This window comes from Mastacembelus armatus, chromosome 20 (assembly GCF_900324485.2).
Source record: "Mastacembelus armatus chromosome 20, fMasArm1.2, whole genome shotgun sequence".
Taxonomy (NCBI): Eukaryota; Metazoa; Chordata; class Actinopteri; order Synbranchiformes; family Mastacembelidae; genus Mastacembelus; species Mastacembelus armatus.
The window spans coordinates 2,923,804-2,941,216 of NC_046652.1; the positions used below are offsets into that span (position 1 = coordinate 2,923,804).

Genomic DNA, 17,413 nt, shown 5'->3' on the forward strand with positions numbered 1-17,413 from the left:
TGAATAAAAGAGAAGAAGAAAGATGATAATGAACTCACTCCTGAGAGAGTAGGAAAGTCGTGTCCTGTATACACTACCTGAAAGACAGGACTGTGTATGACGGAGCACACTGTCTCTGCATAATGTCTCCTCTGGGCATAGGTGGTACAGGGGTCAGGTGGAGCTCCACTCAGAGCAGTACAGTGCTCTGTAGTGAATTTTCCTGCAAAGGATGACACACTGTTCTCCACATCTCCATCTGGGGTAGTAAAGTCATCATTCTGGCTCCAGGTCAGTGTTCCACACAGCCCACGCACCTTTAATGCAAATTAAACATTAATGAAACACATTTTGTTTATCATAAAGGTGCAATTGCACCCCTTACCTATAGTAAAATTTAGTGGAAGGGAATTTAAAATAACAGAGGTCCCTCTCCTATACTAAAAATTGGTTTCAACTACTTTGGGTTTCAAAACGGCAGAAGTAAATTAATCATATTAAAATGTGAATGTCACCTTGTTTGCAAAACCAGGTTGCAAGGTGATGAGTGCTAATGAGCCATCGAGATACCAGAGTAGCTGGGCTCCAAAAGCCTGGATGAGAAGAAATAAAGAGGAGGCTCTACGCACAGCCAGGTCCCCTGTCAGCACAGGCAACGCCTCCCTCTGGCCATTCAACATCACTGTACCTGAATATAACAATAAAATCTAAGCAATCAGAAGGCAGTGTAATATGTAATATGTATGTAATATTCACATATTATTAGGTTTTGAAGTAGTTCATTAAAAAGCAGTTTGTTTGCACAGTCACACACACACATACACACTTTTATTCAAGCCATGCTTGTGTGGTAAATGTAAGTTCTGTTAACTCTGTTTTGTTCTCCACCAGCACTTGACAGAAATGTCTGGCTATTCAGTGGCTAAATGGTCCACTTCTTTAAGTTCACCAATTAACTGCCATTTGCAGTAAATATTTCTTTGTAGTAAATATTTATCAGAACTGCCTGCTTCAGCTGCAAACAAGGGTAATGACGGTAGAATTTGGGCATAAAATCAAACGATTGTAATTCATTTAATCTATTGTTTACATACAGTAAACTAATAGAGAGAAAAGTAGAAAATATATACAATATATACAGAGAAAATATGCACACTTCAGTCAGATCCAGCCAAACCAACATACTGAAAATCTTTGATGTTCAAAACCTTGTTTTTTATATATTTTTTATCCCACCTATGTAGAAGATTTTAACAAAGTTCACTTCTAGTAGCATCAAAAAGACACTATGGCACACTGCAACATACCCACCCCTCACTGCCCTTCAGTGTTAATCCCTCTGATGTTCCAACCATCAGAGTGTGAAATAATTACTTCGTATCTCAGCACCGAGAGGAATGACCAGTCTGAATGTAAAATAAACCCACCAGTGTCTGTGATGGTAACTGTGGTGCGCAGTGCAGTGACAGACATCTCCCTTAGACAACCCAGGCCTCTTCCTCCTGCTGCACACTCCCCACAGCGCACACTCACCACCAGCTTCCTATCAACAAAGTCCTGAACACACAACAAGCGTAACATAAGGATAAATGGCTGACACACATACAAATGCGATTCATAGTTTAACTGTGAGCATATTTCCACTTCATGTGTCTCACCTCCACAGCAGTGAATGGACAGTCTCCTCCCTGTAGTGAATACATCTTTTTGTCAAAGGTGGTCACGTGTAGTGCCCCCATCAGGCTGCACTGGGCTGCGCACTTCTCCACAGTACAGTGCCACTGCCCTGCTTTGCACACACTGAGATGATTAAGGTTTAAAAAGAGGAATGATTGGTGTCGCAGTGAAAACAGAGAAAAGTGAGATGTAGTAAACAACCGAATATACATATTTCACCCTCACCAGGTGTTGCATCTCTGCTGTATTCTATCCCCAGACTGGTAGGTTTGTCTTCGATGGAAACATGGACAATCTTCTCTTTTCAGACAGAGTCCATGGTAAAGGTAGAGGCCCGGTGGACACTCACAGCCCCCCACACACTCCTCTCTGCACTGGCCAACAGCTGCACCAGGTGCTGGGGGTTGGGGAGATGCACAGCTAGGAGGACATGAGGACACACAATCTGAAAACATCTGACCTCTGGGACAGACTCGCTCTGAAAAGACAGAGAAGGAGAAACCTTTTTACAATATTAACTGTTATAAGTTATTTTGTCATACTGCCATTCCATAAATGTATTGTGTCTTTTTTAAAGCCTTAGCCAGCACTGCCCATAGGTTGTCCAAATGGTCATATTTCATTACCACAAAAAGTGGAGGTCCTCCACGTTATGATAACATGTAGCTGGGCACACTCTCGGGCATAGCTAGCGAGAGTGTCACATACTGCATTGTCCCTCTCTTTGTGTGGCAGGCTGCAGTACAAGTACAGACAGGTGTCAACATATGCTGCTGGATCCACCTGAAATACACAAACATGCAAACTTAATACATCACATAAAATGCAAAAATTACGGTGATGGAGTCTCCAATTGGTAAATCCTTTTTTTTTTATTAGCTTTGTTATTTGCAACTTTTATTTTTTCAATCAGATCAGTTATCTTTTTCTCAGTTATGTGGTAAGATTCAAGGACGTCTGACCTGGAGGTGGCAGTGTGTGAAGGGGTTTTCCAGCAGTCGGTGACACACAGATTCTGCCTCCCTTCGTAAACGTGGGTCTCCTGAAATGTCACAGCTGTGACCAAGTTCAGCTGCATCGCTACAGCCCTGAGAGGAGCATGTGATAGAAAAAGACTCAATTAATGCAGGAGTGTCTGAAAAATGCACATTAAAAAGTGATGCTCTGTAACTTTTTTTAAATGATGCCAGCTGCATTTTTTTTTATCTTATTAGAAACTTTATAATGATGTTGTTTTCAGTGTGTATTCAGACAGCACATATGTCTCGTAAGTGTCTTATGATATGTAATGGCACAAACTATACTGCTGCAAAAAGGGGAAATTCTCATTCGGTATATTTATTATATTACTTCATTCTGCTGATCAGGAACTTTCCACGAGTTGCCAAAGCTGGCAGCATATTGGGACACAGTTCCACTCATTGTGGTGAAATCATCTGCGACAGAAGAGACATACATTGTTACATTTGCACAACATAACCCCCGGTTGACCCTCTTTTAATATGACTCCAATCAATTGTTGTTCTGTTAAAACAGGAGGATTAAAGTGAGTCTAAAATCATGTCTGAAAAGCAAGAGCGCAAAAAGGCCAATGTTTTATGCTAAAAAATCTAGACCCCCCCACACCCATGTAATGTGTGAACTGCTGTGCTTCTGTCACCATCAGCCTTGTTGTTGTAGATTCCACAGAGCCCCCTGGTGGCTGCCAGGTGCTCAGCGGTCACAGTGACGTAGACTGTATTGGCCAAGTCGAACTTAACTCTCACACCCAGGCCACTCTCTACAAACACGAAGTCCCCCAGCCAATGGACACTCACTCCTGTAAGAAGTAAAAAGATAGCTTGTTTTGTTGCAGGTCTCTAGATTGCTGCACAATGCAAAAGCTAAATGCTGTTTATCAGCATAAAAAGCATTTAGCTTTTGCAAGGTCAGTGAATACTACTTTGTATTTCATCCATCCAGTTATTTAGTGCATGGATATGAAGTCAAAAATGTGAAGATATGGAAAAGACAATGTGAAAATACCATTTTGGAAAATTGGTTCTCCATTTGGAACGGGGAAGTTGTTCAGTGTTAAATTCTTGTGATGAACTGAAATCAAATCTAGACCGAGCATCATCCTCAAAGCCTGAAAAGAACAGCCACAGCATAAGACACACGTATAAAGCAAGCGAAAAGCAGATTATCATATTAAAGGCCACAAGCCAAACTGGCCTTCATTTGTACTCAACTAAGCTTCACCATGATGGTAAGAATATACCACTAATAATACTGCATCATGGGCTACGTCACTTGTGGAAGCTGCCAAATTTCATACCTTACTGCATTCTCCTCCGCCATCACAGATTGTGCTGATGTAGACTGCCCATGTCCCATCCAAAGATGAAGCTAGCAGGTAAGTACAGCTGCCCTGGAAGTGGAAGTGCTTCCTGTCAAAAGTGCGGTAGTGAGCTCCACCCCAGGACATACATGTGGCTGAACCCTGAGCCATCCTGGCACTACCCAGCAGACTGTTACGCACCAGTGGGGAGTACTGGATGTCTGGAAGCGAGGAGGGAAAAGTATTGTATGTGGTTAGTACAGTATTTTATGGGATGTAGAGAAATTAAATACATACATCAACATTTTGATAAAGAAATGTATAGTGACATTTATAGATTTCCAGAGAATGAGAGATAAATCCAGGACTTCATTCCAGGACTGTGTGTACAGTTCTTCAGAAAAGGTAGGGAGGTTTTCCGTGTGTGCATTTGTGTTCAATCATATCCATGTATGTTTTCGTACCAGGAAGAAGAGTGTAGGTACAAGACAAGCAGGTCTGGTCTGAGGCATTTCTCCAGCTTATTCCCCACAAGCTGCTGCAGCAATGCTCCATAGCCATTAGGGAAGAGTTATGAACTCCGGGGAAGTCTTCACAACTCCATGTAGAGTAACAGTGACCACGCACACCCACACCTTGGTAGGAAAGAAGACAGAGATAATGCTTAAAAAAGGATAAAAAGTTAGTTAAAAAATTTCTTTTTACTGTGATTTGGAATCTTTTCTCATTATCACAAATATGAAAATATGTCTAAGCTGAGCAACAAGTTAAACCAAGACCATTAAAAACATTGTTACATTAATACTTGCTATTAAGTCACTCATTTGGAAACAAAAACAAACAAACCAACAACAAGACTTTGGAAAATAGCCTATATGTGTAATATACATTATTAATAGTAATAATAAAAGTAATAATATAGAACCAAATCTCATTGAGTTTGGTTGGTATATTATGTTGATACTGCTGAATGTTTCAACAGAATTAGCATTGTGGATTATCTGGTCAAGTTCAGTTGGTCTCTGTCTGTTTGGATTTGAAAGTTCAGTTCACGACAGGCAAATCCTCTGGTCCCTCTTTAATTGACGCAACACAGGCCAGACTCCATGGTCTGTTTTGACCACTGACCATCCCTGCTGTGGCAGTTATAGCAACACAACAGACCCTCCAAAAAACTCAGCTTTTAATATAGAGCTTAACAAGATATTTCAAGCTGACACGTACTGACACTACAGGCAAACACACCATACAGTCTCTAGTAGCTCAGCTACAACACAGAGTTCTTCACACTGACTCTCTCTCTCTCTCTGTTACCGCTGACTCTGCATTTTAGACTGAGTATTAGTCAATTCATTCTATATGTGTAGTGCTAAATCACAATATAGTCATCTCAACACACTTTACAGAGAAACTCAACAAATCCCTTATAATCAAACACTTCATGTCATTGGAGAGGAAAAACCTCCAGAAGAACCAGGCTCAGTTTAGGCAGCCATCTTTCTTGTACTCACCTTCTGAGCAGTGTGGTCCACCCCAGCCCTCACAGCACGCCATCACCGTTTTGTTCACTATCTGGCTTTCTAGCTCTGGAGGTCTGAGACAGACAACAACTGGATACTTTTGTACCTTTAAAACTACAGTATATACAGTACAATGTACACATCAGGGGAATGAACACATCCTTCTCAGTTTTTAAGAGCCATTAACTCTGGCATTCCTTCTTCCTTTGTTTCATCAGAATAGTGTAATATATGTAAAGGTTCCTGCTATTTCCACTTCATCATACTGACCAGCTAGATTCACTTTTATGAAGACAGGGTCAATCATTCCCCATTACATTCCTAACACAATACACGACTAAAGGAGGAAATGTGATCATTGTAAATGTTTATTCAAGGTGGCTTATGAGCTGATCAAAACCACTGGGCAATATTGCTGAAATGAATATATGAGCCCCTCTTTGGTAATTAACCAAGAAAACCCTGAATGATGCCTTTTCCTTGTGAGCCGCCTAAAATCTAGAGACATAAAGAAGTCAATCGACTGAATTATGCAATTTTTTACTTACTTATACAAAAAGCAGGATGCCTTGGGCCCCTGTTTTTTGTAGTATAGTGCAATGCCGTCATCACCTCCATGACTGACACGCATCCTGTCCACATCAAGCCTCCAGCCCTGGCTGTTGTACTGATACACCTCAGAACAGGTCACTTCCAGCTGCAGACGTGGAGACAGGATCCGCTCCACTTTTTCTTCCACAGCATATTCACACCAGTGTCTGAAGCACAATGCAGACATTTGATTTGCTTACACTTCACTCAGGTTTCTGAATTGCATGGTAAGGAATCAATTTGCAAGTGCATACATTAGGTATCTTTACAAAAACACATTATGATTAGTATTGAAATGTCATCAGGAACCATAAAAATGTGTAATATATATGTCTGTGGAGTTTCTTCTTCATAAAAACTACCCCTGGTCAAAGCTTGTGAACATAATACTAAGATATTTCACACAAGTTAAAAGTTTTAAACTTAGTAAGAATTCATGAGCACAAGATTTCTTAAAAGAATTACACTGTCACCATTTCAGTAGTCACAGCAAGTAAAACTTTATTTTTGTCATAGTTTATCTCTGTGCACTATTTCTCACCTTCCTTGTCTCTATACTTTATACTGTCTATAAAATGTACTTAATCCTTAATCCTTTAACTGGTCTGAATTATACTCACCCCATTCCTATCACTGTGTGCAGTCCAAGCAAAGTCAGTAGTAGAGTCTCCATAGTCCTGAAAGTTTGTTCTTCATATTACATGCACACACACACACACACACACACACACACACACACACACACACACACACACACACACACACGCACATGCACATGCACACACACACATAAACCATTCCAAATCTTAATTTACCTTATCTTGGCCTGGCTGGTTAATCAATATTTACAGGTTTTAGTTGGTTTACTTTTCTTTTAACTCACTCCTTTTCCTTTTTTGTGCCATCCACTAGTATGGGATACAGTCCTCAATGAAGTGGTATTTTATCAGGGGAGTGGAGTCTCAGATGTTTTAAATGCTGGAGGTGACTCATGGGATGTACAGTAGCATCTGAACCTGCTACTATTGGTTGTAAGTAGCAAGGCCACAGCTGGGAGGGCAGCCATTGGTCACTGAACCTGTGATGAACACATCCTCTGACCTCACCCTGTCAAACATTACAGGGCACTGCAGGGGTGGTAAGCCTCAGTCACAGAATAAAGAGGTGTTTGTCAGAGCCTAATCCCGTAAAGAGAGACATTTTGAGAAGGATGATGGAAGCATTTATTCAATGAAGCGTGTCAATAGACATGAGGCCTGAAGGCTTTTAGACTCACCAATATCTCACGTCTGACCTCCTGACCACGGAGCAAGGAGGTTCAAACACAGCTGTCACCACAGTACACTTTAAGCCTGAGCCTAGAGCTACTGTTATTACAAAGGTTTTTTTTTTTTTTACTGGTATAGAAAACACAGTGTGTCATTAATTGACTTTTCCTCCATGTTCTCCTGGCTAACTCTCCATTGGAGCCTTGGATTCATTGTGTATACTGGTAGCATGATTACTTGAGTTCTTGCTTAGTTTTTCATCCAAGAAAAATAACAAAAAATGAATCTATGACTTTGTTCCACACAGTGCTCCACTGAGCTATGTCATATGGGCACATATATACATTACTCTATACACAGCCAGTTGCTCCATCCTTCCCCTTCCTCCTTCCTTGAATTGAAAAGAATTTCAACAAATGAAGAACAACACCTCTGTTTTGTTTTCTTAACGTAATGATTTCAATTTAATTTTTTGTATTAAATAACAATCCTCAGGTTAGTGTACTGTATATTTTGCATGTCACTATTTAATTTGTTCATTCTTCAGATTACATAAATATATGAGTAGTACATATATCCTTCTTTGTCTAATTTTAATCTCTAGATCCTCAAATTCAATAATAAATCAGTGTTTTTATATGACTTCGACAGCCACACTCCATAGACACATAAATACAACTTACTGACTTGGTCCCAGAAATAAAATTTACTTCATCTAAACTTTCCATATTACTGTCAAACTTTCAAGCTGCTCTGGAAGAAAGGCAGGTCTGCTATCCATTTTAATATTGCTTCATTTTCTGTATCACTGGGATTTTCATTCATCACCGTCTCTGTTGTTACCTGTTTGTTACGAAGCGTCACCAAAGCAATAGGAGTTGGAACCTAGATAGAAAGTGCTGCCATGCAAGGCACAGCCATCATTTATCACCCATATACCAGTGGAAGAGCCACAGAGAGCAACTTGGGGTTTGATGTCTTGCCCAAAGACACTTTGACATATAGACTAGAGAAGCCTGCAATCAACCCACTGACCCTGTGATTAGTGGACGACCTGCTCCATCTCTTGAACAACAGGTGCCTCTTATATGCCCTTTACTGATTGAATGTACTGTATCATTATGGTTAAACCTGAGAAAATCATATTGGTAATGAAAAACAATACCTAAATCAGCTGATTTGACAAATACATGTGTTTGATCAATCTTTGACATGATATTTGTGTAATAGGAAATGAAAGCATTGATAGGAAGTATCAGAGAGACTGGCAAAGCAGATGGTTGGGCTAAAGGGGAAGAGTCTTATTAAAAAATAGACTGCTATGATACCAACAACAAACAAAACAAATGTGTTAAAAATCTGTTAAAATCACATTGGGAATGGAACTTGTGAGAAATGAACATGTTGTCGCATAGACACTTACTCTATGCCATGAGTAGCTCATGCCTTTAAGGTGGGACTGACATTGATCTGTGGGCTCTCAGTGTCAGAAACTGTCAAAATGTGTTACCTACCAATAATAGGCAATGCCCATTGTAAAAGGAGTAAATGAGCCCCAAATCCATATTTATCATTTCTACTCTATCCACACTGTAATTCTCTTGTTCTATCCACACTGTAATTCTCTTGTATTAATCTGTTTTAGCTTATGTTATTCTTTTAGAATATGCGTTTTATACTTCCGTGTGTTTCTTTACTGAATTGCTCATGTCTTAAATATTCTGAATTTACACTATACAGATAGTCTTGCATTGGCTTGTTCTACAGGTGCTCCACCTGTTATTTCGTTATCTTTACAATACAATGCAGGCCAATCCCTGGAAAGCAGGAGGTTAAATATAAGCAGAAGTGTGCTGCATAGTGCATTTATTGCTGAAGCAGGCAGACTGTGCTGACCACCCTTGGGTTTGTAGTAGGAAGATGATTACAGGTACAGTAGCTTGATTTATTGCTTTGTTTCTAATCCAGTTTTTCAGAGAAGCATACTACAGGTACTACTTCAAAGTCAATACATCATCTATCACATTTCCAGAAAAGCTATTATGTAAGCATGTTTTAAAATGTAACGACTGCTGAATAATATGACAAATTACATAGAGAACTTCATGGGAAGTTTGAAACTGACATGAAATTTAACTTAAAACTGAGAAGAGAGAGCATGGGATGAATTTAAGAAAGCTAAAACAAGTCTGAACTGCATTTGAGTAAGTAGAAATACGAAGGTTTCTTTATCAAACTTCCTACTTCATAATCCAAGATTCTGTGTCTTCAAGACTGACAAATTACTTAACATATTCGGTTTTTTACTAAATTCATACTGCATATTTTTTTTTCTCATAACATTACAGCCATGAGGCTTCTCTGTCTGCTGCAGCTGGTCAGTTTGGCTGCTTGTAGTGCTTCTAAGTTAAGAGACTGGGCTCATCATGGTGCTCCCATGTTTGCCGACCTTACACCTCGTGAGATGAAAGCTGTCCGGACCTACCTGCATGATATTCCAGAAATGGGTCTTACTGATGCTCGTAGCAAAACTCTTAAGAAGAACAACATCCTTTTGATGGAACTCCATCTGCCAAGGAAGCATGAAGCACTGAGAGCTCTGGACCGTGGACAGGCCAAACCACCACGTCAAGCCCGTGTAATTATCCAGTTTGGAAATCAGACCAAGCCCAACATTACCGAGTACATTGTCGGTCCTCTGCCATCACCAAAATCTCATGAAGTTAAGACTTTCAAAGGGGATAGGCCTGTCCTGTTTGAGTCGAGGCCTATTACTGCTGTAGAGTATGACCATATCTCTGACATCCTGGAGAAGATTACAACTAAAGCACACAAGCTTCTGTTCGAGACTACAGGAGGATTTTCCTTCACTAATTGCACTGACCGGTGCCTGACATTCTCTGACATAGCACCCCGTGGGTTGGGCCCAGGTGAGAGACGAACCTGGATCATGTTGCAGAAGTTTGTGGAGGGATATTTCATTCACCCAGTTGGATTGGAAGTACTGGTCAATCATGACTCCCTGGATCCAGAAAAGTGGACAGTTGAGAAAGTATGGTACAACAGCAGGTATTTTGACAGTGTTGAGGAACTGGTAGAAAGCTATGAATCAGGAGATGTGGAGAAGGTCAAACTCCCTGATCACGATGACAAGGACTTGTACTCCACATATATCCCCAGGGGTCACAGCAATACTCCCACTAATATCCATGGGCCAAAGCTTGTGGAACCTCAGGGGCCTCGTTATCATATTGACCACAACTTTGTTGAATATGCAGGATGGTCTTTCTCCTATCGAGTCCGCTCATCTGCTGGGTTTCAAGTCTTTGATCTCCGTTTTAATGGTGAAAGGATTGCCTATGAGATCAGCCTCCAAGAAGCTATTGCCATCTATGCTGGTGATACTCCTGCTGCAATGCAAACAAAGTATATTGACGCTGGTTGGGCAATGGGCAGCTCAACTTTTGAGCTGGCGCCTGGAATTGACTGTCCCGAAATTGCCACATTTATTGATCTTTACCACTACTTTGACACAGACAAACCTATACACCACAAAAATGCACTCTGTATTTTTGAGATGACCACTGCTATGCCTCTGAGAAGACATTTCAATTCCAACTTTCAGGGAGGATACAACTTCTACGGGGGGCTGGAAAACACTGTGCTAGTGATGCGGACAGTATCAACGGTTTACAACTATGATTACATTTGGGACTTCCTCTTTTATCCAAATGGGGTGGTTGAGGTAAAGGTCAGCGCAACTGGATACATTCACGCCACTTTCTTCACACCTACTGGACTTCTCTATGGTTCTAGGGTGTACAACTATGTGCTGGGTAATCTGCATACACACCTTATCCATTATAAAGTGGACCTGGATATTGCTGGTGAGTGTTACAGTACAGTGTTTATTTTAGAATATTTTTAAAACACCAACTCAACTCTATTCACTATTGATTGTCTGCCCTTCACGTCAGCCCCAAAAAAGCTCTACATCACAGACATACTGATGATTAGTCACCTTACAATGTTTTGTCTATCGTAGTGACCTTTCACGGATGAATGAATGCAGTCCTAGATCACAAAAGTAATCTAGGACTTTATATCCCTCTTATCTCTTTGACCTCTACACCTCATTCACCCTAGCATGGTTAAGAAAAAAAAACTTCCTCACCATTATCAACAGTACCACTGTACTAGCTTAAAAAAGTACGTTTTCCACCTTTTATCACGGTTTTACATGTCTATAGCTGCGTGTAAAATAAGATGCTCTGGATTAGTATTTTTTACTACTCTTTCAGTATTTTCACAAAGTTTTTTGAAACATAGAAATAAAAGAAGGCAATGAGATTTAAGCATTTACTTAATTTTTTTTAGAACATGATAAGATATTACTCCGTTCACAACAACCTCAATACTTTGCATTTACAGTGAGTGTTTGAATATTGAGAGAAAGAAAAGCTACACATTACAGCAACTTAGTTTTGACCCAGTGTTTTATTGATGCCAGTCCACATAAAATTGCTTTCTGGACTTTAACCTGTCATAAAACAGACTTGGTCTATTAAGTTTGTGCAACTGTTAAAACTGTCTGATCAAGTCTATACAGTATGCTGTAAGTTAAAGATTTATTATTGTAAAGCTTGTCTGTACATTGACTCTTATAAAAGTATATTCCACCTATACCATACCATGGCTTCTAACTTTTGACTATTCTTTGCTTTTACTGTGATGCAGGTCGAGGAAACAGCTTTGAGACGATAGATCTGAAGTATGTCAACTTCACAAACCCCTGGAGCCCAAAGGACTTCATTGTTCAGTCCAAACTTGACAGGACTGAACACAAGACTGAGCGATCTGCTGCTTTCCAATTTGGCAAACGTTTTCCCCGCTATGTGCACTTTTACAACCCCAATGAGCAAAATAAATGGGGACACCAGAAAGGTTACCGTATTCAGTTTAACTCACATGCCAGTAGTGTCCTTCCAAAACACTGGAAAGAAGAAAATGGCATCACTTGGTCGAGGTAATAAAATGTTTCTCATTATGTTCTGAAGTATTAAATTAGGTCTAATATATGTCAGTATGAGTGAGACCCTTTGCAGTACGTTGAATTTATCTGAATTACTCTGAATTTATTCAGTGTATTCCTATTTAGATATCATTTGTACTTTAGCTTATATTGTACTACACTACACTTACACTGTACATTGCAAATTACAGCTTTCTGACCAAAAGAGTCCAGGCCATACTTACAAGATGTCCAGGTATCTACTGGTAGTAAACAATTTATGCTTTATTATCTCCAGAAAATATTGAGCTACATAAAGCTGATAAGTTAAAAACTTATTAACTATAAGAGACACTAAAAGTAACTATCAGCAAGTGCGTCTTTGACAGACATTTCAAGCAGCAGAATATCCACTGGCTAACAAGCTAACAAGCACTGAGGCTACTGTCTGACTCTGGTACACAAAGCAGTCCTCTTAATTCCTACACATTTCACATCTCAGTTCCCTTAATTGCATCCAACTTTCTCTCATTTGTATCTTTTCCTTGTTTTTTTGTCTCTCCTACTGAAGATGATGGCGAGTTGCAGGAAAAGATGTGGGGAGTGAGAAAAGATATTTCAGAGAAGTTTCAGACACAGTATAAATTATGTAACCATATTTTATCAGATTACCTCGTGCGAGTGAAAAATAAATAACAGCTGAGACACATTTAAATTTGTTTATTTCTGAAAGGCACCAGACACTCCATTTCGTCATAAATATATTTTTTCATGATAGACTTTAACATGGGAAATAATATTAGACCTTGAAGAAAACTGTGGTCATGTTATAACATAGTATAATTTCAGTTCAATCAGCTACAACATCCAAACCATCACGGATTCTCAATAAAGGGGTGTGTGGGACCTTTAAAATGCTTTAAGTTTTCCTTTAAAGACCTTTAAGTCCTGTCAGACTTCTGTGAAAGATGGTCTGGCATCCTCACTCGTGGCTCTTCAGAGATCCCTCTTTGCTCTTCATTCCTCAGAGCTGAAGTAAGAGCTTTGGTAATAGATGGAAGAGAGAAATCACTTCCAGGTTGAGGGAGATTGAGGAGTGAAGAATGATCAAACGGAAATTGCGATGTCTTGTTTAAAATGTACTCAGAAAAAGTGCTGATGTTCCTCGGAGATCACGTTATTAAATGATAGAACAAGTTTGTTGGACAAGTGTTTGTATGACTTTATATCCACCAGAGATAAATTGACATGAAATATAAAAACTGATTTGAATGGTGAACTGTCTCTCTGCAGGTATCCTCTGGCTGTGACTCGTCATAAAGACAGTGAAGCCACTAGCAGCAGCATTTACACCCAGAATGACCCTTGGGAACCCGTTGTGTCCTTTGAGGATTATATCCGCAACAATGAAAACATAGTGAATCAGGTAATCAACACTAGTATAGACAAACATTGCATGCTGCCTGTTCATATATAGCACACTCCCATGTGCTTACAAGATTAAATTTAGAGGACAGTAGTTTTGCGCACAGTTGTCGTGAAGGGCAAGAAATACATGTATATGAAAGTGATAGTGATATTTTTGTTCTCATAAAAAGAAAGTACACAAACCTGAATGATTTTTTTAACATCCACTGAAAAATGAAGCACACCCCAAATTAAAACTTATCTTAAAAAAACTTTTCTAGCTTGTATTTCTAATATTTGTTTTACTTAATTCTGATGTGTGGTTTGTTGAATTAACTGTTTTGTTATCTTGTAATTTGTTTTCTCTTGCAAAAGAGATCAGATCTCCTGACTAAATAAAGCTTAATTAACTAAATTACTATATATTTGCCCTGTTGGTTGCAGGACCTGGTTGCTTGGGTGACAGTGGGATTTCTGCATGTGCCTCACTCAGAAGACATTCCCAACACAGCAACGCCCGGTAATTCAGTTGGGTTCTTCCTCCGACCCTTCAATTTCTTTGACGAAGACCCTTCACTGGCATCTAAAAGCACTGTCATCGTTCGCCCAGGCCAAGATGGCAAACCCAAGGTCCAGAGATGGACTCCGGACGTCATAAATTACTGCGTGACAAATAAGCCATTCTTTTACAATGGCACCTACGCAGGAGTGTAGATGTATTTTTTGAGTTTTCACAAAAATATTTTAATACAAATACATTACATTTTTGTTCCAATCCATACTGTGTATCCTAGATTAATAAAAATCACCTTAAGTAGCGAGATTTATTCTCAGTAATGTCTAACACTGACAACTGTATTACCTTTAAGTTTTGATAACATGAAAATCCATTTGATTTCCAGTGATGGTATTGAGTGGATATTTTTTTTCAATAATGATGAATCACTGTATATACAGTATATAACTAATATATATATATAATTCAAAATATAATATAATATATATAATTCAAAAATGATTTAAGTGCAGACACATACATGCCGGACCTATTCCTTGTTTCTCTACAATCACCTGACAGATTTAGCAAAGAATAACTAAGTTAATGTACCAAACCAAATGAAACCATCCATGTAACCTTGCAAGTTGAAGAGGAGATGGTGTGTGATATTGGGGATGGAGGGGGGTGGCTTGTGAACTCCAGTAATCTCATGCTGGGTTTCCATGGCTGAGATTTAGCAACAGCAAGCATCCAGGATGCAGGATGCTCTGTATCCGCTCCGCCTGGTGTAAACTGAGGTCCCTCAGCATGCTCTGCTTGCCCCCATGGTGGGAATGTTTTTCCTGGAAGGACAACAGGCCTTGAAGAGCAAACAGCCTGACTCCAGATCCTTCCCTGCAAACAGTGCAGGACACTACCTCCTGAGCTGTTGCCCCTGGAAACCACTTTAAACAGAAAGTGACAGCGCATCAACAGCATATGCATCTTGTCTGCCCTTTATGTTTGCATTCCTAAAATAGCAATGTTCAAGCCCTTAGCCAAAGGATTCATAAATTACTAATTAAATCAAACAATTGTAGTCATGTTGCATGTTTTTGATATGATTTTGACTGAACCTTTTCTATATTAAACACTGATTAATGAACACAGAGCTATGTGTGCCTCCTGTCTAAATGTAGCCGTTGTGAAGAGAGGTGGATTTTTCATGTGGCAAGGTCAGTTTGTGTGAAGGGTAAATAAGTGTTTTTGTCATAGGGAAAAAGGATCCGTCTCACAACTGCTGTCAGGATTTCACAGTCTACGAAACTTTTTATAAGTGTGTACCGATGTTTTATAGTGCACATTATAAAACAGGAATAGTATGAGAGCTATGCATTCATTGGTGAATGGACGGTGTTAGAGTGGGGGGGGACAAAAAGACAATGTGAATTGGATAACAAGCATTCCTATAGCTATTGCCATGACAATCGTGATCTTGATGTCACAACTACAGGACACAACAGGGAAAAAACAGTTTATTATTACAAAGTTATGTAAAAGTGGTTTACATGTACAAAAAAAAGATTTGTACAAAAAACTAATTTGTCAATTATGATTTTATGATTGCTGCTGCCTTTAATGTTTTATCCTCCTTAATATTTTTCTGTAACCTACTGGGAAGCCTGAAATTTAATAATACAGGATCTTAAATTACCTATTTATACAGATATCTAGATAAAGAAAAATGTGCAAAAAAATCAAATCATATGCCAAAGAACAGATTGATCTGAAACATTTCCACATTAATACAGCAAATACTTTCATAAATGCAGTCTCAGTAGATGCAAAACTATTACTTGGCCTATGCAACAAGCCTGGGAACTTAGATGGTGAGTTGTGTCCATCTAGTGGATTTTTGAATAATTGTTTCACTGATTCATTTCATCGGCTGCTAGTTGGGGGGGTAGACACATGCCATAATATTCTGTATGCTATCAGTGTTTCATTATCATCAGCATTCAGCTATTAAAAGTGGTGTAATAATTCTTACATTTGTTGATTTATTGGATGGATTATGGATTATTACATGGATTATAATTATGACAATGAATGATTAGTCTGGAGTCTCATGCTCTGAAAACCATTGAATAATGCCTTTTGTGGTACTGGTGAATCTTTCCAAAGTCTGAGAAAATAACCTTCATGAAATGTAGTGTCCAGTGGTATTCAAGCTTGAGCCTATTTCTCACTAAGTCATCTCGGCCTGTGCTGCAATGAATTTATAAAGTGGGATTCCAGACAGGGGAGACTGTAGCATCAGACTTTTAGGAGTGCTCAGCCCCAGAGGAGACTGTGTGTTTATACAGTGCTGTCAATCAAAGAGAAAATGTAACATCCAATCACAGAATCTATAATCTTATAAAAGACATGGATTGAACCATAGAGATTTATATTACTCTATTTGAATTCTGGGTTGTTGTGGGTAATGCAGTCAGGTAGTGTCATTTTGACCTCATCTGAACAAAATCCTACCTGTAACGTAAACATAACGCATTTCGTCTTTTTTGGTTTTTAATGGCAGGTAGTTTCCGACGTCAAAGAGCTGTTCTGTCTTTATCTGGCTCCAAGCCAACGTGTTTGGGCCGACGAAGGAGAAAAGGTTCCGGGTTTTGGTTGCGCTGCTTCCGGGGGCTGCGTGTTTCTGTGGCGGACTCACCTGCCGCTCAGGTGTTTAAAAAGGCCGTGGTTTTAAGGTCATTTCCTTTTCCGGTGCTAATTCACCTCTCCTGTCCTCTTTTGAGTCAAAGCACATAATTTGAAGTCGTATTTTTCACTTTATGTTTATTTTGTAGTAGGTATGAAAAAAACACAATAAACGAAAATCCAGAACATCATTTTAAAGAAAAGCATCATCGAAAAACATATATGGAAATATTTTATTGAAAAACTAGTTATTTACAATCGACTCAGAACAAAACAGTTACAGTATATTGTGATAATCCGGGTTTTCTGCCAGTTTACTGTTTTCCTCCCACAGCTGAGGCTTCTACACAACTACCACCCCCGAAGAAGAAGAAGAAGCAGAGGGTGACAGGTAGAAGAAGAGAAAGATCAATATGTAACGCAGTGATTAACAAAAGGTGTGTTCATCAAAAACCCTAC

The 17,413-nt window shown here is 39.3% G+C and overlaps 2 protein-coding genes across 2 annotated transcripts in view; one reads left to right on the plus strand and one right to left on the minus strand.

Annotated features, from left to right (window-relative positions):
• sspo (SCO-spondin) overlaps positions 1-6,760 on the minus strand; it is a 69,221-nt gene extending 62,461 nt beyond the window's left edge. The window contains exons 1-15 of the mRNA XM_026292174.1: positions 6,708-6,760; positions 6,045-6,254; positions 5,488-5,570; positions 4,441-4,611; positions 3,974-4,197; positions 3,682-3,784; positions 3,317-3,475; positions 3,007-3,092; positions 2,619-2,744; positions 2,283-2,439; positions 1,882-2,134; positions 1,638-1,779; positions 1,407-1,536; positions 495-667; positions 78-296 (exon numbers count right to left, since the gene is read on the minus strand). Of these exons, the coding sequence (XP_026147959.1) occupies positions 78-296; positions 495-667; positions 1,407-1,536; positions 1,638-1,779; positions 1,882-2,134; positions 2,283-2,439; positions 2,619-2,744; positions 3,007-3,092; positions 3,317-3,475; positions 3,682-3,784; positions 3,974-4,197; positions 4,441-4,611; positions 5,488-5,570; positions 6,045-6,254; positions 6,708-6,760 (2,289 nt within the window). The remainder of the gene's footprint in view (positions 1-77; positions 297-494; positions 668-1,406; positions 1,537-1,637; positions 1,780-1,881; positions 2,135-2,282; positions 2,440-2,618; positions 2,745-3,006; positions 3,093-3,316; positions 3,476-3,681; positions 3,785-3,973; positions 4,198-4,440; positions 4,612-5,487; positions 5,571-6,044; positions 6,255-6,707) is intronic.
• Positions 6,761-9,237: 2,477 nt separating this feature from the next.
• Positions 9,238-15,432, plus strand: aoc1 (amine oxidase copper containing 1). Its single transcript, XM_026292175.2, has 5 exons — positions 9,238-9,285; positions 9,704-11,242; positions 12,093-12,381; positions 13,660-13,792; positions 14,218-15,432. Exons 1-5 carry the CDS (start codon positions 9,276-9,278, stop codon positions 14,485-14,487), a joined length of 2,241 nt encoding a protein of 746 aa, XP_026147960.1. The 5' UTR covers positions 9,238-9,275; the 3' UTR covers positions 14,488-15,432.
• Positions 15,433-17,413: the final 1,981 nt, after the last annotated feature.